The sequence below is a fragment of the Chroicocephalus ridibundus genome, chromosome 1, assembly GCF_963924245.1.
Source record: "Chroicocephalus ridibundus chromosome 1, bChrRid1.1, whole genome shotgun sequence".
NCBI classification, from domain to species: domain Eukaryota; kingdom Metazoa; phylum Chordata; class Aves; order Charadriiformes; family Laridae; genus Chroicocephalus; species Chroicocephalus ridibundus.
Genome location: NC_086284.1, coordinates 89,925,302 through 89,948,487, shown reverse-complemented (window position 1 = coordinate 89,948,487; position 23,186 = coordinate 89,925,302). Strand labels below are relative to the sequence as shown.

Below are 23,186 nucleotides of genomic sequence, written 5' to 3'. Positions count from 1 at the left end.
GTCCCTCTGTAGGCAAGCGTGTAGTTGACCTTGAGCTGCCAAATCACGAACTAAGCTCCATAGTGTGTGAAACCGAATCGGTCCCTTAAAAATGTCACCATGTAGTTTGTACTTTTTTATTTGTCAGCAAGGGAAAGAAGAAAGGAAAATAAGAGTATACATAAACTATGTACACAGGTATTGGACTAGAAACAACTCCAACACAAGTTACAGAAGACTCAAAATTAAATTTTAAACATCACCAAGTAATCTCATGAAAAATTAACTTCCCACTCCTCCATTATAGGTTCAGTTGATTCAAATGATGCCACCTCAGAGGAATGGCAACACAAGACCTCTTTCCCTCTTGGATGCCAGGCACAACACTGGTCAGCTCACCAGTAAGAGTTTTCTGTCCCATAACCGATGTCGGGAACAAATTCACTTGATGTCCACCCACATCAGAAACTCCCATCATAAACCCGAACACAACTTTAGCACACTGTTAGCAGTTCAGCAGAGATGGCAAGTGTGAAACAGCCAGCAGGTGCCTGGTGTAAGGGGAGCCCTTGCTGAAGAGCTGAGAGCACTGATAGCGCGCCGCTGGGAAACATGCCCCGCCACTGCCTGACACCATCTACAGACACGGGGTATGAATTTCAAAGGACTGGCAATCTGGCACCTCTCGGCAGCATTCAGTTCAAAGGAAAAATTTTAATAAAGCAATTAATACTAGTTTGACAGTGTCAGAAATGTCACAAACACAGCAATCCCACTGATACTACATTAAAAAAAAACTCTAGATTTAAGAAACAAACAAGTTCTCTATGCCAATGTCCAAGATCTTTTAAGGCAACATAATACTGCAATTAAAGCACGTGAAGTTTAAATTTTCTTATTTATTTTTAATTAGAAAGCCACTTGAGTCACACAAATCTTCATTGCTTTAAATTAATGTCAACGGCTTAAGTCCCGATCCTGAGAAGTGATTCACTGAAGTGGGATTACTCTCATACACTGTTACTTGTGCAAGTATTTGCAAGATTCAGCCCTGAAGTCGCTACACAATTTGTAACTATATTCCTCATTTGCGATTAAACTCACCTTTTAACTCAGTAATACATTATTCTGTCATTTACCATCATATTCTCTTAAGTTCTGCACAATCACATTAATATATATTAATTCATAGGCAGGTGAGTATGTCAGGAAGAGGAGATGAAGTGCTATTAGAAACCACAGCATCTACAGGGCAACCAAGGAAACATGCAAGGAAACCAAACACGGCACAAATCAGACCTGGTTATCCTCAAGAGATAAATACTAGCAATAAACACTTAGGCTGTTTTCTACAAAATTATTTCTATCAATCAAGACCACTTTGCACTTTGCCACACCTAACACATAAGGATCTAGAAGTGCTTATTAAAGGTGGTGGGGGGGAAAGTGTCTTCAACATCAATGAGGTCAAGATTTCACCCTAAACACTAAATTTGGGTGGAGGCAAATAGGAGATTGCATTACACTGAAAAATTACTCCTGCTCACTTTTTGGGGAAAGTGAACAGCTGTTTCAAAGCAAATTCTACATGCCACTGTAGAAAGACAGACAGAGGAAAGTATGTTATCCTGTTGGAGCATCAAGTGTAATTTACATAGCCAAAAAGTAGCTTGAGTTTTCAAAGAACCCTACAATTAATATGCATATTCTTTAAGCATGTGTCAAGGGACCTGCTTTAAACACTGCCCAAGAGGTAGCACAAACTGCAGCAGGACAAAGACCTTCTTCGGTACTCTCCTAGGTCACCACAGTCAAGTACAGAAGCAAAGACTGCATTTGAGTTGTACAAGAGGCATTTCAGTATCTTCTGAATATTTCTCATCAAGTGGTGACTTGGAAAGACCCCTTGTCAGCCTCAAAACAAAGCCTGGAAGAGCAGGGAGCACAAATATATATATGATTCGGAAAGACTTCAGTATCTATTAATATTAACTAGACAGGGGATTAATAGATTACCGTCAAGACACATACACCAGAAAAATGCACAGTGGACAAAAAAGTTAAACTATTTGTTACACTATGACATATAGAACTTGCTTGTAAATTCTCAGAAGGAATCAAGGAGCAAACATCTCTTGCCCAGTTTGTTTCTGTTAATCACTAAACACAACAGATAAAGCATTTTCAATGAAAACTTTTTTTTTTTCCTATTTATGTGTCCTGTAACTCAAGACAAGCTGGTTGCAATAACATTTGGAAGCCATACATCTGAGATCCATAAAAAAGAAATACACTTTTATATCATCAGAAAGTTTGGAATTAACAGCCGTATAATTTAATATTAAAACAAATGGTTATAACAGACTCCAATCAAAGGTAGAAGTAACTGAAAAAAGTTCAGTATCTGTAGTTAAACAGGCCATATTAAAAACCCCTCCTCCCTCATTTTGCAAGTATACCCATTGAAAAACTCTTCTAATCAAAGGTCTGCTGCTGTTGTTTCCTAAAACAATATTCAGACTAATAACCCTACGTAGAAACACAGCATGAGGACAATTAGTGAAGAACAATTTATGGCATACCTGGGATCTCCACTAAAGCACAGGCTCCCTAGACAAGGTTGGAGAGGAGAAAAGTTATTTCTCACTCATATTGACAATAATGCCCACAGACAGACCTTGGGAAATGGAAAGAAAACACGTTCCTTGCGCTCTGTCTTGCTGCTTTGAGCTGTTTGCACATGCTCAGGGTTCTTGGAAATAGGTGCCATTTCAGGGGACTTGAGTTTTCAAGTACTAGAGCACTTCAGTCCTGGAAGTCAGCCAGTTGTTTTTGTGAATAAATAAGTGAAATGACCAATATACCATAACACCCTCCATGGTGTCTTTACCTTTCACTCCATGGTTTCCATGGAATGAAACCAGTGGCTTCCATGGTTTATATTCACTTCATTGAAACAAATTCAATGTGCCCGCATCCTTTCTTTTCTTTCTGTTCCCTCTCCTCTTCATGTACAAGACGACAGCCAAAAAGAAGCAACCAGGTCAGGATTTCTTACTTCAAAATACAATTTTTAACAAAAGCTGAAACTCAGCTTCTTACAAAAAGCATCTTATTCTTTGGAATGTTTTACGTAATGTTCTAGGAAAAACTGACCACACACAACTGGGAAAATAGAAGTTTCATCATAAATTTCTATTTTTAAGCAAGCCCTCCTCTGTGATTACTAGGAAACATAGACAACTTGAAATTAATTTAAAAAACTGTAAGAAGTTATGGATGAGGGCATTAGTTAAGTGACTAAATTTTAGTAGATGCGACTTCCAACTGCTGTTTCAGTCAAGCTGTTACTCTGATTTCACCCCAGCGGCACAGCTGTATCGCTTGAATAGCAATCTGCCTTCTCTGCAACAGTGCCTGCAGTCATGGGAAATCATTGCTCTGGAGGCCACAGGCATCACACCCTCACCGTGCCACGTAAAGACCCTTAGCCAGGGTCAAACGAGTCCGGTTTGGGATCAGAAGAGGACGGCCCCATCGGCTCGCTCCCTCTTCCTACCTGCTGGCTCAGAAGGGCACCGCTCACCAGCTAACACTGTCCTGGCATCTCCGCCTCTCAACAGCACGGCAGCACTCCGCAGAGAGGTGTACGAGAGCACGCCACAACAAGCCGGTGCTCCAACTGGACTTAACTGTACAGCGTAGAGAAGCCCGCAGAACCTCCAGCCCTGCAAAGTCATGAGCTATTCACATACAAATTCTTGAACCGACTGCATCAGGCAAGAGTAAGGGTTTGCAAAGTAAGGACTACGACCCTTCTTTGGAAATGGGGCTATATGAAGCTTATTGCTCAAAGCACTCTGTAATCCTTTGATGAAATGTGCTATGTAAGTGCAAAGTACTATCGTTAAGTCAGATTTATTTTTTTTTAAATATCTAGGAATTTCTCAGCATTTCCCTGTTTATCTGACAGATCAGTTCTCTATAAAAATAAATATTGAGAGGACAAATCAGACAGTTCCCCCCCCATTTTAGTAAACAAGTTTCATTTTTCCATGCTAAAATCTAAAATATCTTTCAAAAAAATATCAAAACACCTAAGAGAAACTGAGGGTGCAGAGCTGCTTACAACTCATCTACTTTATTCCCATGGCTAGGATACCATCAGAACTTCTAAACCTCACAATTTTTTCTGAAACGCCACAGTACCAGAAACAGTATTTGGCAAAAACCTGGTGAAGAACAGTTTCCTAATACTCTGCAGTAACTCCTACAATAAATTTAAGGGAAAAATACTTAGCTTTTTTTATCTTTGATTTTTGTTTCCTTAGGTTGGGTACCAGCTATGTTTTGTCCCTCCCATTTCTATGGTATTTCCAGTTTCATGTATTTAGACCAAAGACACTTTCCAAAAGCTGGTGTACAACATCTTTATATACACTACAAAGTCAGATTACCAGACTATAGTCAGACATTGAATATATAAATAACTTTGCAAACTATTTACAGGTTTTAAACTAATCAGGTTCCAAGCAACCAACACGCTTAAGGCAAATTCATTTGTATGACTGGCTGTCTGGCCTTTCAGCATTTCTTTCCCCTCCCCAGTCCCCCCCCTTCCCCTAAAATGACAGGCAATAAACATGAAACTGAATTACCCCTTGCCCCTATGTTGACAGAACTTCTTGTATGGAGAAATAATCTAACTACTTATGATCTTTCCTCAAAACAAAGAAAAGTGTATAGAAATGCATTTCTGTGTTTGCGTGTCAAGAAAATCGTTAAGGTGCATACCAAGAAGTGGAAATCCCAATGTCTTAAAACAACATAATTTTTGTATGCACTTGACAAATGGATTTGGGAATTTGGGGAAAGCATCTGTTTAAAGCTGCACAACCCTTTTATAGTACTATGCATTTATAAGCTCATTAGATATAAAATCTGAAGAGCTCAAAGGGATCTTCTGTAAGAGGTGACACTGTGCAATATAAAATGCAGCAGAGTGGATTTTCAAAGCATATGTTTAACTACATTAGAATTTTTCTCTTATACTATATTGCTGTGCAAGATACTATTCACCATTAAAAGGGATTCTGCACATCTTGCCAATCCTTACACTGAAATAAAAATTGGCCATTGCAAATAGTATCTTTTTTGTTACAACATTATATTCTTAAGTGCCATCACAGTGCAATCCCTTTTGTCAATGCATGACTGAAGCAACCAAGCATATTCAGGTGAAGTAGACAGGATTCACATACCAAACGTGCTTAGTGCCTTCCTTTAAGTCCCAATCATCACTTTGTTCTTACTATTTTTCAATGCCCTGATTAGGTCTTTGTTTGGAAGTAATTAGCTATTGTGGTTTGAAGGATTTTGGAACAAAGCAGAGACTTTATACTGAACGCAGAGGTCATCTCCAACAGAGACAAAAGGTGGCAAATTATCGATTAGCTTTATATTTAGAAGCATCCCTTGGTTCACTGCTAGGATTGCTCCAGTCATCTGCTTCAGGTGTGGTCTTGTAGTGTCGCCAGGCTGACTTATTAAAAACGGGAAGTCTTTCAAATGATTCACTTGAAAGGGCCTACAGAAAAACAAAAGCAATGGTAAGAGATTATCAGAGGTACAAAGAACGAGATGATACTCTGGGGAGTTCTACAGTTACAACTTCCATATCAAACGAGCATCTCAATTATCCAAGTGTGACTTTGTCACAACACTATTTTGAAAGTACTTTGGCTTTGACTGATTATTCTAGTCGTAACCAAAGTACTAGTCATAGTCAAAGTTAAAAGAAAGTAACACCACTTTAAAATAGCAAGAAAAAAGTTTTGGTTAAAAACATTTTAGAGAGATTCGTCATTGACACTGGGCGGACAGCTACTGTACTTAAAACATTTCACTTTTCCAACAAACTCAGGCTCTGTCAGCGCGCTCATCTGTGGAGACTGGTCCAGTTCCGTCCATTAGCGTGCCTCTTTACTCCTTTTTTCCTTCACACACACATGCACAGGATTAAACCCATCAGAAACTGAAGTCTGCACAGGATTCCACAACACTCTTGCTAGATACAGCAGGGCACAGTGACAACGCCAAGTCAACGACCCACACGTGAGCTACACGCTGTATTCTTTTAAATTCCCTGAAGAAATTCAAGCAGTTAGTTTCAACCTTAAGCCCCAGAGTAGCCTGGGACATCCCAAAAAATGACAAGATCAATACAGTCTATTGCACAGAAGTCAAGAACAACAAAAGTACTACTCAGGAGTCAGTCAATAGTCCTCTCAGTTTTATTTTGGTCAAAACTTTCAGAATCAAAAGTATTAACCAAAATTCTCTCTCATCACATGGTTCTTTGAAAATTCAGCACTTATGATGGATTAACAAAATGCAAAGATCCAACATAGGCGACTAAAAAAAAAAAAAAGAAGCAAACAAGGCAAACAAGGTAACTAGTATTAGCGCTGGGTTAACATTTCAAACCTCTGCTTTTAGGATTCTGTTTAACTGTTTTAGATAAAATACAATGAAGATTGCAATTACAGATTTGAAAACAAGTTGAATAGCGAAAAGAGAGGATGTTCACTTGTTCAGCCTCTATAAACCATCAAACTGCACTACATTACTAGCTTATAAAAGGGTCAAATTCATACCTTCAAATAAATTACAGCATCTGAACCAACGCCTTCCATTGAGTAGAGTTTAAGGTCACCTTGAAAGTACCTAGCGTACAGACGAGAAATTGGCAAGCCATAGCCAAACCCAGCCTATGAAAAAAAAAAAAAAAAAAAGAAAAACAACAAGATGAACAGAGGAAAATGCAACAGATCAATAATTTATAAAACAGAAAATACATAAATATTAGATTTGGACCAAATTACTCTTCAAGCTTTCCTTTATTACTCAGCCTGCACTGTAAGTTGGTATTCAACCTTTTGAGCAATATCCTTCTTTCCAAGGCATAATTTTTTAGCTTAAGTATAGAAAAGGGAAAAAATATCAGAGTCCTTTGTTAGGACTACCTTATCCATTTTGCATTTTCTCAGAGACAGGCAGGTGTAACATACCGCACATCCTGCCTCCAATCAAACCAAACCAATACCCCCAAGCCTGGGACTATTGTTCTCAAACGTCTCCACACTCAGGGGACTATACAAGAAAGCCAGAGACAACTCTCTGCTTCATCTAGGTCACGCTATTAAGTGACTGCTGATGCCATACTGCAACAGAGATCAGAAAACTACTACAGAAGACTACATACAAAGCAAATAATCCTTGCTGTTGTCTACCCATCTAACAAAAGATCAGGATTCTACAGCACTGAATGATCTACTGAGAACTGAGACCCTATACAGACCACACGATTTTCAAAGCACAATAGACCTGAGAGGTACAAATTCTAGATTTTAAATTTACAACACTAATATTCATAACCATATCTGCAACAAGGTCAACACCAGGCACCTTTTCCAACCCACTCTTGTCAGAAAAACTTATTAAAAAATAACATGCCTCTCCTACTGCAGCCAGGGAGTAAGATTTTGGTTTACGCATCGTCTCTTTCAGATAACTGGGTACGTGTGGAGAATCACATTTGTTCATTATTCACCTGACACCCCCACCCCCCAAATTTTTCAGGGCTATTCAGAGCAATAAAGGAAGGATTCCAGGCATACAAGTATTTGAGCTTAAGGACAATGGAGTAATAAAACTTTTCCGTAAGGGTGGATTACAAGAAGAATTAGGCACCTAAAGTTTTCAGAACAACAATAAACTCATTCCACTGTAATGTTTCTACAAAGGCAACCTGACAGATACTGAGAATCATGCCCTGAATCTTAAAACCAGAGCCCCAAAATGATACAAAAAAAGAGAAGGCTGAGAAGCAGGACTTTTGAGCATGACACACAGCTAATATGTGGTGAGACTTTTTAAGAAATCCCTTGAGGGAGGGGTGAAAGATAAAGAACTCTGTACAACAGCATCCACCACAAATTCTCTTGCTGTCATCTACCATCTCGAGTATCTTTTGACCTCTTGGCCTTGTTTTTGCAGAAGACTAAATGGTAGAAGTTGCTCACACTGGTGACTTCTGAGTACAATGAGAAATAGAAGTGTCAAAGATGCCCTTTTCTACTCACACTGCTTGTTGCAGTTATTAGTGTCCATTTCCACAGTTAAAACAGTTGCTTAGCTGCACTTTTTCAAACAACAGTATGCTTTAAAAACATGATTCTCAAAGACTCCCATTAGACACACATGCATCACTTTCAAACACCTGGCCTTGAAACTACATGCATTCCTTAATGTCTAAAAAGTGGAAGTTATTTGAAAGAATTAAAAAGAAATTCCCGAAGCTGACATGCATCTTTTCCGGAGACCGGACAATAAATACACTACAGAAATTAAGAAGTACAGCAAGTGAAAGGCAAACCATAGATAGTATGTTCCACCAGGAACAGCTGGAGTAAAGGGAAACACCATTGAATCATAGAATGGTTTGGGTTGGAAGGGACCTTAAAGATCATCTAGTTCCAACCCCCCTGCCATGGGCACGGACACCTCCCACTAGACCAGTAACAAAGTACCTGTAGCTAGACCAGGTTGCTCAGAGCCCCATCCAGCCTGGCCTTGAACACTTCCAGGGTTCCACCACCTCTCTGGGCAACCTGTTCCAGTGCCTCACCACCCTCATGGTGAAGAACTTCTTCCTAACGTCCAATCTGAATTGACCCATCTCTAGTTTTAATCCATTCCCTCTAGTCCTACCATTACCCGACACCCTAAAAAGTCCCTCACCAGCTTTCTTCTAGGCCCCCTTAAGATACTGGTAGGCCACTGTAAGGTCTCCTCGGAGCCTTCTTTTCTCCAGGATGAACAACCCCAACTCTCTCAGTCTGTCCTCATAGGAATGGGGCTCCAGCCCTCTGATCATCCTCGTGGCCCTTCTCTGGACACGTTCTGGCATGTCCATATCTCTCTCGTAGTAGGGACTCCAGAGCTGGATGCAGTACTCCAGGTGGGGTCTCACCAGAGTGGAGTAGAGGGGGAGAATCACCTCCCTTGACCTGCTGGCCACACCTCTCCTGACACAGCCCAGGATACGGTTGGCTTTCTGGGCTGCTAGTGCACACTGACAGCTCATGTTGAGCCTCTCGTCCACCAGCACCCCCAAGCCCTTTTCTTCAGGGCTGCTCTCAAGCCAGTCACTGCCCAGCCTATATCGGTGCTTGGGATTGCCCCGACCCACATGGAGGACCTTGCACTTGGTCTTGTTGAACTTCACGAGGCTGGCATGGGCCCACCTCTCCAGTCTGTCAAGGTCCCTCTGGATGGCATCCCTTCCCTCCAACATGTCAGCTGCCCCACACAGCTTGGTGTCGTCAGCAAACTTGCTGAGGGTGCACTCTATGCCAGTGTCCATGTTGCTGATGAAGACATTAAGCAAGACCGGTCCCAGTCCTGATCCTTGAGGGACTCCACTCGTCACTGGCCTCCACTTGGACATGGACCCATTGACAGCCACTCTTTGGGTGCGGCTATCAAGCCAGTTCTTTATCCAGTGAATTGTCCATCCATCAAACCCATATTTTATCAGCTTGGAGACCAGGATGTCATGCGGGACAGTGTCAAAGGCTTTGCTCAGGTCCTGGTAAATGACGTCAGTTGCTCTCCCCTTGTTGATTGATGTTGTGACCTTCTCATAGAAGGCCACCAGGTTTGTCAGGCACAATTTGCCCTTGGTGAAGCCGTCTTGATTGTACCCAATCACCTCTTCGTTATTCTTCTGCCTCAGCAGTGCCTCCAGGAGGATCTGCTCCATAATCTTACCAGGCACGGAGGTGAGACTGACTGGCCTATAGTTCCCTGGTTCCTCCTTCTTTCCCCTTTTGAAAATGGGCATTATGTTTCCCCTTTTCCAGTCAGTGGGGACTTCACCAGACTGCCATGACTTTTGGCATATAATAGAGAGCGATTTAGCAACCTCATCCGCCAGTTCCTTCAGTATCCGTGGGTGTATCCCATCGGGTCCCATGGACTTGTTCACTTTCAGGTTCATCAGATGGTCACGAACCTGATCTTCACTTATGATGGGCAGTTCTGTCCAACCCCTGCCATTGTCTTCTGTGACTCCGGGAGTGTGGCTGGAACCCTTGCCAGAGAAGACTGAGGAAAAGAAGTCGTTGAGAACCTCGGCCTTCATATCATTTGTCACCAGCTCTCCTGTTTCTTATCTGAGGGGGCCCACACCCTCCCTAGTCGTCTCCTTACCATTAATGTACCTATAGAAATTTTTGCTGTTAATCAAGCAATCCTGTTAATCCTTGCTGTTAATCACCGAGCAATCCTGGAAACATATTATACTTTCCTCTCTCCTGAATTATGCCTCCTTAAAATGCCTGCCCAAATTTTTTTTATGCTCTGCACTAGACCACATAATTATTTCGTACTTCCCTCTTCCAAAAAATTCCTGTCAGTCTCTTCTCTACGTTGTTTTCTGAAAATAGACAACTTAAGAAATACGAAGACAACAGATCCCAGATGAGGACCTTGCTAAGGCAAGACCTTGCAAGAGGTGTATTTTGCAGAAGAAAATTAACAAGAAGTGATTACTACATAGGTCTGTGCTTGAGGACTATTCCGAGGACACAGTATAGTCAACGATGGCACGTTTGCCTTGAGAAAAGAAAGCTCTGTAGAGCAAATTTTTCATTAAATATTACAGTAGGCATTATGTACATACGAAATTATTAAGTTTCTGTGTTACTAGTATCTACAGGTTTAATTAAATCTAATTTAAGCCATGTTTCTCCCACTATAAACAAATGCTGCCAGGGAGAGAATCATTAAATTCTCTAAGAAAACCTAATTATCAAAAATTACCACGTGTTTCTTATGCTTCCACTGTGTGTATAAGCAATACAGATGAGTGCAAGACCTGCTAGAATCTGAATGCTGCCATGGTAACAAGGTTTCTCAGGAGTTTTTAAAGAACATTTGCAATGACACATAAAGAATTTTCACCAATCAACAAGAAGATCCCACTCTTCCACTCCCCGACTCCATGAATGTTTCATAAACTAGACAGGGGATCGTATAACAATGGGACGGAGAGTTAGAACAGAAAAATATGTCTATTTATACTGCACTGCAATTTAGTTTACGAATATTTTTTAAGTTAAGAATGACACAAGCACAGACCTACCTACCTTTTGTAGCACTGTAATTCTTAAGTCTTTGGCACTAAACAATAAAGAAACTCTCCTTCTGTATGGCCTTCGAAGAGGATTTATGTGGAACCTTTTTGCTGAGGGATTTTTATTTCTAGACTGACACAAAGTCTACAGCATAATTGTTTTTATAACTATATCTGGCCCATAGTACATAATGGGTGTCAAGCTTCCCTGCTAAAGTCCTTTATCCTTTTAGTGGAAAAACATGCCACAGACTCTCAGTTCTTGACTTTTTTTTCTTTCTGCATGTACATATACATAACAGAGCTTAACAACTCTCTTCAACGTTCAGTCATGTACAGGCTCACGGGGCAAAAGTTGCCAGGTTCACAAGAGAGGGATACTTTGCAGGTCTGACTATAGTGACATATAGACTGAAGAGTAAAACAAAGCCTTAAAATGGAGTACAGTAGAAGAAAACTAAGTATAAAAGCCACAGAATCAAAGCAAGCGGTCTTCAAGATGAGGAAATAAACACAGGAATGCATTGCTAAAGACGCATGGGGGGAGGGGGGAGAGAGAATAAGGTCAATCCTAAACCGAACACGTTTTACAATCAGAGCGCCACAAAGGAAGAGACATTTTAATAGTGAATACAACTGATAATCAAGGCGTAAGTTTATAGTGAGAACAAGTTTCGGGAAATCTTTGTAGGCTGATATAGTAAATTGCTGATCAAAAGTGAGATGGAACAAAGGCAGATTATGAATCAAGAAAGTCTACCATTCTTGCCATAAAGAAAAAAGCTTATGTTTGAATTAAGGCCTGTTCCCTATCACTCATCCCATTCAAGAAGATCTTCTATCAAAAAGCCACATTATTGTTTGAAATATATAACTAAGATGTGTTGCAGATTTAGGAGCTGTGAAGGATTAATATCGAGTCAATGCAGATACAGAACGGGGTTCCACACCTACCACGCTGTCATCAAACACTGGTGAAAACAATGCAATACACTAACATGCCATAATGCTATGAACTGTTGACTACCATGAAGACTTTCTGCTAAAAATCTAAAAGGAAATTTATTATCTCTGAACCACTCTGAACTATTTCCACCCTCAGTTCACTGTTAGTTATGTTATATAGTCACATTCTCTCTGTATCACATTTTATTAGCTGCCTAAAGGGACTTAAGCATAGAAGTATCAGCAGGAAAAAAAAAAAATCACTTAAGAACATGCTAGATGAGAGTGTTCCTAAATAGGGAAAATAAATTTCTCAAAGAATCGACTTTTTCTTAACATGCTTGAAGAGAAAGGCTTGCATCAGAAGCAACACAGAACAGAGATGAGAAGAGGCAAGCATACACTATCAGTATTAACCCACTTATTGAAAGCCAATCAAATGGAACAGTAGCTATATTATTTTTATCACAATGACCCAATAAGTAATTTAATAAAATAATTTAGTTATAATAATTTAAAAAATCATGCTTGCTAAAAGAATCTATGCATTCAACACTGAAATAATTCCCTGCTTAGGAGAAAGTATAGTAAAGTTTTGTTTGTTTGAAATCTGACCCTGATACATCTCAGAAGGGAATATCACGTGAGATATCTCCAACTGAACAGGAATATACCAAAAGCGTTCATATCACATACAGGTTCGTGAATATTTTTTTAATGTGTTTTTACAGTCCATAAGATACAAAAATAATTTCCAAAGTTCAATATAAGCTTGTGCTTTACCAGGAGGTGTTTCTCTAGTGCTATATTTCTGACAGTGTGGCTCACCTTTCTGACACATTTATTACAGGAAACTTAGGTAAACAGTAATTTACACATCAAAGAGGAGCTCATTAGGTTATCCACCTTCTGAGTAATACAGCACTAAAAATCCTGTCCGTTAACCTGTGAAAACATTGTGCTTATGCAGATATGCTTGTTTCCAAGAATATAATGTCAAGACAAAGAAAGGCAATTTTCTATTCCAAAGACTAAGTGATGATAACAGACCCCATTTTCTCCTGCTATGTTTTACCTGCATAGAATTGCTAATGATAAACAATTTCTTCAATGGAAAGCCTGATCGAAGTGAAGGGAAATGTACAACTAGTGTAGTGCAAAGGGACGTTTAAAGACACATTGCAATTGCTTACCAAAGGCACAGCTCTCGAGGGCTCCAAACTAGGCCTAGGTGCTGTTGAGTACATGTAGTTAAACAATCTGTCTATTTTTCTTAAAGGTACACCTCCACCTTGATCACTTATCTAAGGAATGAAAAGTTAGAGTTATAAACATTTCTGTTCTGAAAAAAAAAAAAAAACACCAAACCCTGCAAAACTCAAACAACATTATCTAAGTGACTTTAGAAATAATAAAGGAGAGGCTGAAGACTTTGGGTTTGTCTACTTTGGAGAAAAGAAGGCCGAGGGACAGCCTCATTTCTCTCTACAGGAGGGGAAGTGGAGAAGGAGGTGCTGATCTCTTCTCCCTGGTATCAAGTGACAGGGCACATGGGAATGGTTCCAAGCTGCATCAGTCAGGGGAGGTTTATACTGGACATTAGGATGCATTTCTTTACAGAGCGGGTGTTCAAACACTGCAACAGGCTTCCTAGAGAGGTGGTCGGTGCCTCAAGCCTGTCAGCGTTTAAGAGGCATTTGGACAATGCCCTTAATAACATGCTTTAACTTTTGGTCAGAACTGAAGTGGTCAGGCAGTTGGACTAGGTGATCCTTGTAAGTCGCTTCCAAGTGAAAAATATTCTATTCTAATGAATATGAAGCACATGTCACAAGTGATATAGTAATTAGTTTGCCTTTTCAAATTACAAGCCATACTACTGTAAATCTAGCAGGTTTGTAAGCTGCATGTTATTTTTAGGCATTTACCTTAATAGACAGATCTTCTTTCCCCAAAGTGACTAAGGTTTTGATCGACGGATAGCCTTCTCTCTTACCTTCGTGCAATTCTACTGTAGCTCTCATTGAATTCTGAAGATAAAAGGAAAAAGTGTCTTTGATTCTAACTTTACCATATATGCTTTTTGTGACAACTTAGAACTTGCATTTATTTTGTTGAATCTAGATACTTTGTCCTACATTTGTACACAGGACAAAAAGGCCATATTTAAAAGAAATTCAAGAAGTGCTTTCAAATCAATGCGTTGTCCAGTTAAACTTTTACATCAGAACTCCATTATACATACTTGTATCTATTTGATACAGAGTCAGAGAACAGAGCAAGAAGGTTTTTTTCCTGTGTGAAGTAAAGTAATTATATATAAGGGATGACAACATCTCCTCCACCTTGCAGAACACCAACAGTGATGTTCATCACAGAGAATAAGCTTTATTTTTTCCAGCCTGGGTCACATAATTGTTAAGTTATCATCTATCAGTCTGACTTTATCATATCTATTAACAGAGCTTCCACTGCCAGTCCTTCACAGACTAACGTTACTTCATACTGTTTCATGACTTGTACTAAAACATACTTACAAGTAACATACAAGTTCTCACCTGTTCTGTCCTAGAACTAACATTACAAGTGGCAAAATAGGGGAAGATTTAAGTGAACATACTTTACAAATGTCAGAAATCAACCCCAAAATACCATTATTTATGAAAAGTTTCTCTCTGACCAAATGCATTTTTCCCCTGAATTTCTAGTGATCAACTGCACCACCTAGAGACCACCTATCTTATTCAAAAGTATGCAATAGCTCTCACACATTCCATTTTCACAGTTGTTCCAATTATTCAGAAAACACAAATAAAACCAAAACAAAGCACGTGATTTACACTATTCAAAGACATACGGGCTGTTATCACAATAAACAAAAGACACTGATCCTAACCAGTCCTCAAACACACAATAAAGAAGCAAGCTTATGCCAATTGCAAGGTCATGGATATACCATCATTGCAAAACCAGACTATCATGAGCGTTTTAAGTTAATCAGATGCAAAAGCATAAAAGGAGAAGTGGGAAAACACAGAATTATTTTTAAGTACACAAGGGCATAAGAGAGGGCAGTAAGTCTAGCTTTTAACAGTTTCAAACACTCTTCACTTGTTTAATAAGCTTAAGAAAGGAAAACCGAAATAATGTTTAAGAGGTGTAACTGAAAAGAATCTCAATTTCCACAAGTTCACAACCCCCTTCCAAATATTAACAAGTGCAACGTACCTTGAATAATTCAAATAACATATGAAACAAATGAGAAGGTACATAGACTACTTGAATAGGCTTGTTTGGAGCTTTAGCTAAAAAAAACCAAACAAACAAAAAAAAAGACAAAAAAGACAAATTATTTTTTTTTCAGAACAGTATTTTGTAGCATTTCTATTTACAGGAATAACATGAAATTGTAGGCAAAGACAAGTATGTAAACATATTCTAATTTTCCAAGTGCAAGACTAGCTCCATGAAGTAAAACCGTAAGTTCCAGTTATTGCTATCACATGAAATAAAACACTTCAATGATGATTTTCAAATACATCTATGTCAGCAAACTTTGTTTAGATATGAAACTTCACTAAGTAGGGGTTAGTTTAGTACTGATGATGTATGTAAACGGAACTTTCCCACTTAAGTGGGAAACTTTCTTTTTCTTAACACCCACAATATTTAAGCATAATACTTGTTGCACAAACGCATTCTTAAAATAGAAAAATTCACTATTTAAAAAAAATCTAAAAACAACTACACATTTTCCTTTAGTTAATATATATCAAATGCAAAGTATTCATAAAAATTTTCAAAATAAATTTCAAACAATATAACAGTTTTCTTATTCCAAATCATAACTGAATTGTTTTTGCACTATTGTATTGTTAGTGCTTTGGCAGAGGTGTATGGCGTGACACAGCTCTGAATGCTACAGCGCTAATTGATTTGGCAGGAAATAATACAGCTGCATTTAATACACTCCAAGACAGTTTTGGTGATGAAGATGCAGTCATCCCTGAAGATTCAAATATCTACTAGCATTAAATTATACAGTCACAGCTTGTCAGACTCAGCAGCAGCTCAGGTTGAAGAAAAGTCTCTAAATATCTGCTTCATAGATTGCAGGAAGATACAAACACACACAAAGTGAACAGAGCCAACTTCATCCTTTTTGGCACTGAGGGTCAATAATAATAACAGTTATTACTTTAAGAGATGTGGTAATGAAAACTCCTAGGAAAATGAGACCAAAGCAATGCTCTGCATAATTAGCTGCAAGGCAACTTGCTGTTTTATTATGTTAATTTTGTCAGAGGCCATACTTTTCATACAATTCTCTTATCATAGAATGGTTTGGGTTGGAAGGGACCTTAAAAGATCATCTAGCTCCAACCCCCTTGCCATGGGCAGGGACACCTCCCACTAGACCAGGCTGCTCAAAGCCCCATCCAGCCTGGCCTTGAACACTTCCAGGGATGGGGCATCCACAACTTCCCTGGGCAACCTGTTCCAGTGCCTCACCACTCTCACAGTAAAGAATTTCTTCCTGATACCTAATCTAAATCTACCCTCTTTCAGTTTAAAACCATTGCCCCTCATCCTATCACTCCACTCCCTGATAGAGAGTCCCTCCCCATCCTTCCTGTAGGCCCCCTTCAGATACTAGAAGGGTGTTATAAGGTCTCCCTGGAGCCTTCTCTTCTCCAGGCTGAACCACCCCAACCCTCAGCTTGTCTTCATAGGAGAGGTGCTCATCACCAAGGCAGACTGATTCATACTCATTTGAGGCCTAGAGTACATGTCAAAAACCTGTTATCGTTGCTCTTGTGAGGTAATTTGCAAAGTCACTTTCCTCATGTTGATAATAGGCCAGTTCAAAGGAAACAGTAATTCTTTCCTTACTTCTTTTTTGCCTTTTTTTTTTTCCTGAGATCCAGCAACTTGTTTTCTTTACTGTTGAATCTTTTTACTTAGGCCTTAAAATGAATTTTGCATCGATTCCTCTGCTGCAGCACTCAGTACTTTTAGCTCTAAAAATCACTCAGTTTTGGAGGGGAGAAGGTTGGGCCCTTTGGTTTTGGGAGAGAGGGCTGGTAGTTAACACATCAGTGTTGACAATACCATGTTGTGTAGAGAAGTACTTATACATTATTAAATATTAGTTTGAGCAACATTTGTTCCCACATATTACACTCTCCTTTTTTTGTGTTACCTATTTCTGAGACTTTCTGCAATTCTTCTGTTGAAGTTTGGAAACATCTTAGTCTTATGTTTGGACAGCTGTCCAAAATTTGTGAGAGGATCACTAAAGACAAATTATTTTTTTTAAATTAAAAAAAAATTTATCTTTTGTCAACAGGAATTATGAACAAAAAAAATATCAGTCGATACACTGACAAGAACTGTCTCATCACTTTTGTAGTATCCAATTTTCATCTTTGCAATCAATTCGAAACAGATTTTCATGTGAGAAGTTTATGATAGGTTCTTGAAGCATAGACTATACAAAAAAAACTTCTAGTTTCAACATCTTACACAGAAGAGCTCACCACCGGTGCAGAGACTGACAATGGAATTTATAAGCATACTTCAAAATGAAACAACTTCAGCTCTATTAAAAGATTAGTTAGAGGGCAGGCGTGTTTCTTTCCCAGTTATGACGATTCTTGACCACTTTTTTTCCTTAAAGCGATAGCTAATTCAGCAGACAGCACTCTGCATTCAGCAACAAGAAGCAAACATGTCATGATGATTAACTATAATTCAGGTGCCCATGTAGACACATTAGAAGAAGAAAAATAATTCTGCATACAGAATTCCAATTATAACTTACAATTAATTAACAAAACCATATATCACAGGTATTAGAAATGTTTTTTCCTTACACACAGCACTTAAATTAAATTTAATTTCACAATTACCATTGAATTCTTCAACTTCCAGATCAGGTGCCACCATATAGTACTGTTCACATAACATCTTAGCTGTTTCATAAGCATCTACAAAACAACAGAACACTGATTTATCAAAATCATCTAGAGACGACTAGCAGGGTTCATCCTGTATGTGAAAGACTACAAGCAGAACAATCATTTTAGTAACTAGTTTACAAGCATGAAACTGGCATCCATTCCAATCCCCTTTTCTCTGTATGCTTATAACCCATTTGTCAAGAATGGGCAAATTCTATTTCAAGCTCTACAAACAAAAGCAGATTACTAGAGACAAGCTATTTTTTTTTGTCTTTGTTCAGGGCTTGAAAACCAGAAGGGTATAATCTTAGGTTGACCATAGTATCTACTTATTTTCTCATGCCCCGATCACAATTTAATGTTTTGGGCTGTTTTTTTTTTATTTGAGATGGAAAAAAACAAGGATGACATTGCAACCATAAATTCAGTTTTTCCAAACACAATACTGTTCACAATTCTTGATTTTCAAGGTCTTTTTTTGGGGAAAGATGAATTCTTTAAGATTCTTTACTCTTTCCTACAACAAAAAACAACAGAAATCCTCCCCAAAATCCAAATCAGGCTTTATGTATCGTCAAAATACAGCAAAAAAGTTTTACGTCGTCTTTTGTTCGAAAGAGTTCTTAGTGGTTCTAAATATTCACTGGTACCTCAACTTGCAAAAATATTTTAGAGACAAGCAGCAAGCATTAGCTTAAAGAGAAACCACAAACTCAAAGATGTTCTGACTACATTGCTTAAGCTACCTCAACAAAAGTGACTTCCTCATAATAAGTGTGGGCTAAGAGTAAGCACATAAACAGATAGGTAGTTCTGCAGACAGAGAGAAATTCGCTAAGATACCATAACAATGGCATTTGACCTTCCCCTACATGTATCTTCTTCCTCCTGTCCAAAGTGACACTACAAAACGAAACAGTCACTGTGAAGATTCAAGAGCTATGTGAAAAGCACAAAGAAAGTAAAATCACTAGTCCCCAGAAAGGGCTGGTTACCTTTAATTGTTCTCCTTCAAGATGTCTACAGAAATAATCTATAACATGCCCTGTTATCTGAAAAAAGTTTATATCAGTTGTTCTGATATCACACAAGGCTGACACAAATGCTGCTTAAGGTCTATTAAAATGGAGCTAATCAACACTAGAAATGCTCTTGATCAAGGTCCCAGGAACGTTTCACTGATTCAGCTATCCAGTAGGAATCTTTTGTGACGAGATGGTCAGCTCCAAAAACTTTCTAAAAGGGTTCTATCATCAGCACAATAAAACATGCCCTAGTAAAAAGATCAAAATTCCATTTAATATCCGACCTGTAAAGAGAACGTCAGCATGGGATGTGCGTAATTTTCAAAAAAAAAAAAAGAAAGATGCAGGAATACCTACACTTACACAATATTCTAAAATCATCTCAGAACTTCTGATGGCCTTGGGAGTAATCCTTTCTATGCCCTAGAAAAAAAGGGGCATAAGAAGCACAGCCACAATCTTGACTCAGTCATCAAAAGCCGAAGATAGCAATGTGGCTAGTATGACCATAAGGCCATCTACATGGAGAAAGGAATAAGTTAGCACATTTCAAAGAGTTTCACCATCATAGAAATGAAAATTAGATATGGATTCAGGGGGCAGGAGTTGGATTTCTATTGAGGAGAAAAACTTCGTGGCCTCTGAAAAGCAGATCAATAATTGCATGGGAATAAACCAAATGCCCTCAATACATGGATGCGGAGCAGACACAACCACTATGCAAATCTTGAGAGAACAGAGGCTCTGAATAAATCCATTTAGCCTCCTTAAATTTAAGGTAGAGCTTTCATCCTTTTTCAAGAAGTAGCCACCCTAACACCCTTGAGATGAACAGGAAGGCACTATCACTTCATGATCCAGTAAAATATCCAGCCCCGAGCAAAGCCGTGTCAGAGTCTGAGTGCAGTCTTACATTTTACCTTCCTCTGAAAGCCAACTCTGGCTGAGTCCTAAGACTGTAAGCAAGACTGCAAAGTTCAAAGCACTCTTCACGCTGTGGCTGGAGGTAAGTAGCAACAAGAATGAAGGATCTATCAGTACATCTAAAATTCCAGTTCCAAGAATAAGCCTGGATTTGCTGTCAGCCCAAAAATCTTATTGTAGGACAGCCAGTGAAACACAGAGACCCACCTCAGACAGTTACAGACACAACACTTGGTGGAGCTGCTTGAAGAAGCGTCTGTTTAAATTATTTGTTCAATGTTTGAAGGGCATACAGAGCTTGTAGCTGCCACACACAGTGCCAAAATCAACATCTTAACTTTGACAAACTGCTCGGAAAGCCGCCTGTGAACTAGAACACTTTGGAGCTAGCACAACATACAGAATGTAAATTAAGCTCTCCACCAATTCTACAAGGAAATGGCCTCAATCACCTTGACTCTAGACAGGCTTTGTCTTCAAGGACATTTCATTTCTTTGGAAGACAACACTGGATACTGTTTACAATGCCCTTGTTTTGTTAGTGATTATTTCTTCAGATATGGAAGATCTATTTTAGCTACTGGCTTGAAAACTGGACTGAGCACCTTCTGACAATATGCACTCCTCTGTCCAAGGCAGCAGCTACAAATTTGATGATCAAAATAGATGCAAACATTGCTATTAGAATGAGTATGTAAATGAACAACACAACTGTAACATATACAATGCTGAGGTCAAAGTGGAGTAAGATCAAAAGAAAAGAAACCTGCTGAAAAAAGGCCGCCTTAGAGACAAAAAGAGCTAGAAAGCAAGAAGCCTTCATAAACAGTAAAAAGGATCTACACTACAAAGCAAGCCGTCACGCAGGTCAAAATCTAACATAACAAAGGTTTCCCTCCTAACTTCACCAAAGGCTGAAAGTGAAGGGGAAAAAACCACATTCTTCCCCTCTTGCAGCTGCACAAACAGCAGTGAAGGACAGAAGGCGGAATTCACTCCTACAGCAAGACCTGTATTTGTAAATAGATACACCCAGAGTATGAACCTTCAACACACAAGTTCTTGAAGCAGACAGCATTGCCTCATGCCTACTTGCTAACATTCTGAAAGCATATGAGCATTCACAGCATTAAGCAAACAGGAGTTCCAATGCAGCCATGCCGGATTATTCAGGTACAACCATCACGCACGTCTTCTGTATAAGAGAGAATGGGCTGTGATATGATCAGATGCACATAGTAATGGGGAGTTTTATTGCAATATTGGTATACCTGAGGACATTTTACTGAAAAAGCCTAACTAAACGAATTGGAAAGTTTCACTTACTCTCAATTTTCTTTAGTACTAGCATCATATAGAAGAGGAATACACGAGAACCTGCTTCTAAGCGTTCCAGGGAAAAAAAACATCTAAAGTTTATCAAAACATTTATATACTTAATCTGATATTGAAAAGGTCAGATTAAAGTTATTAAAAAATTCAATTGTTTTCTTAGTTCTGTTAACATACCAAAAATTTCTCCATTCCCAATAATGAAGACATTAAAAAGCCTCAATAAGTCCACGGCTTTATTGTAAGCAACTGCAGAACTTCCATTTCTTCTTTTTATTTTATTAAATGAATTTAAATGACCTTCAGTCTTCTGTATCTCAAAAACACATTTACGTATATTCTAAGTTGTGGGGTTTTTTTTAATCAACAAAAATATTAGCTTCATCTTACCTTTAACCACCTCTGCCACATTACAATTAGGATCAATACTTCCAATATGTTTGGGATGAGCAGGATTAATATCTCCACCAAAAAGAAGTGCTAAAAGGAAAAATAAATGGCAGTAAGTTGTCTATTACACTTGAGGCAGCCCAGAAAGTTTAAATCTGACAGTATCTGAAGTTTAGTGGATAACACATCATTTTGTAAAAAGATTCTCTAGCGAATTGCCAGAATTCTCATTTAGGAAGACTAACTGCCTCCCTCCTCCTCCTTTTTCTTTATAAGCCCCTCTCTTTTTCATTTTTTTTAATAGCTAAGACTAGTTAATACAGAAATAGTGGTGTGGGCGGGTTAAGATGAAAACCTACATTTCAAAGTGGACTATTAAAAATTAGATAAAACTAAAGCATCAAATGCTTCATTCATACTATTATTTCAGAACAGCAGCACTCACAACAATGCAACATTATAGTAAAAAGGACTGAGGAGCTGCAAGACAGCATTAAAAGCCTTTTACACTCACCTGAGCTGCAATTTCACAGCTGGCACAGAGGTCTCACTCGACTTTCTCCCTGACTGTCAGCAGTGTGCTCCCCACTCCCTCCTTTGCACAAGGGTCTGGCGCTCACCAGATCCTTCCCCAAGAGTTTAGCTCTCAAGGTAGAAAGGTTTTACACTTTTTTGCAGAAGTGATTTTCTGCTATTTTAGCAAGTTAGTCATCTCTGATATGAAACAGATATAGTATGAGGGTGAGCAAAAGACAAGCTCTGAAAGTTTTTCCTATTCTGGTCATGGTGAGCTAATACACTGGCACACTGCAGCTTGCACTGTAAGAAACAGTCTGTCAACAGTGTATGAAACAGAAATGCAAACTAAACAAAAGCCTGTTTCTGCATTCTGCTTTCCAATGGTCTTTTTCATCAGTGCTTCAAGCTTAATATTTACCGTCATGGACGGATCACTAACATTGCTTAGCATAGAGAAATTGTACAAGTTTAAGCATCTACAAGCAGTTTTAAGTTTCAATCAGTTAAATAACAGCATCTACAAGACACTTCCACTTCAGTTCAATACAGTTAGTTTAATATTTTAGAACTACTGCAAATTTTGCTAACACTCGGCCCAAGAATTCTATTAGAACAACGTTTTTACTTATTGCTAGAACTCTTCAATGATAACCTTTTAACTTAACTTGATTTTATGTCTGTCATTTGCCTGCCCAAGTTCAAGTAAAGAAGAAGCTGCACATTTATCTCATTTTGTATGGTTTGACACATGAAAGTTATTTGTAGACACACAGCAAGGTATTTGCTAGTCACACAAAAACTTACTGGAAAGACACATAACTTGTAATAAAATACCTTACGCTACAGTACTCTAGCACCTGTGTTGTCTGTGGTGTACTACAATTTCTAAGAGCTCATAAAAGCAAAATA

At 38.8% G+C, this 23,186-nt stretch overlaps 1 protein-coding gene across 1 annotated transcript in view; it reads right to left on the bottom strand.

The window, feature by feature from the left end:
• Positions 1-100: 100 nt before the first annotated feature.
• Positions 101-23,186, bottom strand: part of PDK3 (pyruvate dehydrogenase kinase 3) — a 63,695-nt gene continuing 40,609 nt past the window's right edge. The window contains exons 5-11 of the mRNA XM_063343434.1: positions 21,759-21,848; positions 18,037-18,114; positions 15,353-15,429; positions 14,053-14,154; positions 13,318-13,428; positions 6,636-6,749; positions 101-5,566 (exon numbers count right to left, since the gene is read on the bottom strand). Of these exons, the coding sequence (XP_063199504.1) occupies positions 5,423-5,566; positions 6,636-6,749; positions 13,318-13,428; positions 14,053-14,154; positions 15,353-15,429; positions 18,037-18,114; positions 21,759-21,848 (716 nt within the window). The 3' untranslated portion in view covers positions 101-5,422. The remainder of the gene's footprint in view (positions 5,567-6,635; positions 6,750-13,317; positions 13,429-14,052; positions 14,155-15,352; positions 15,430-18,036; positions 18,115-21,758; positions 21,849-23,186) is intronic.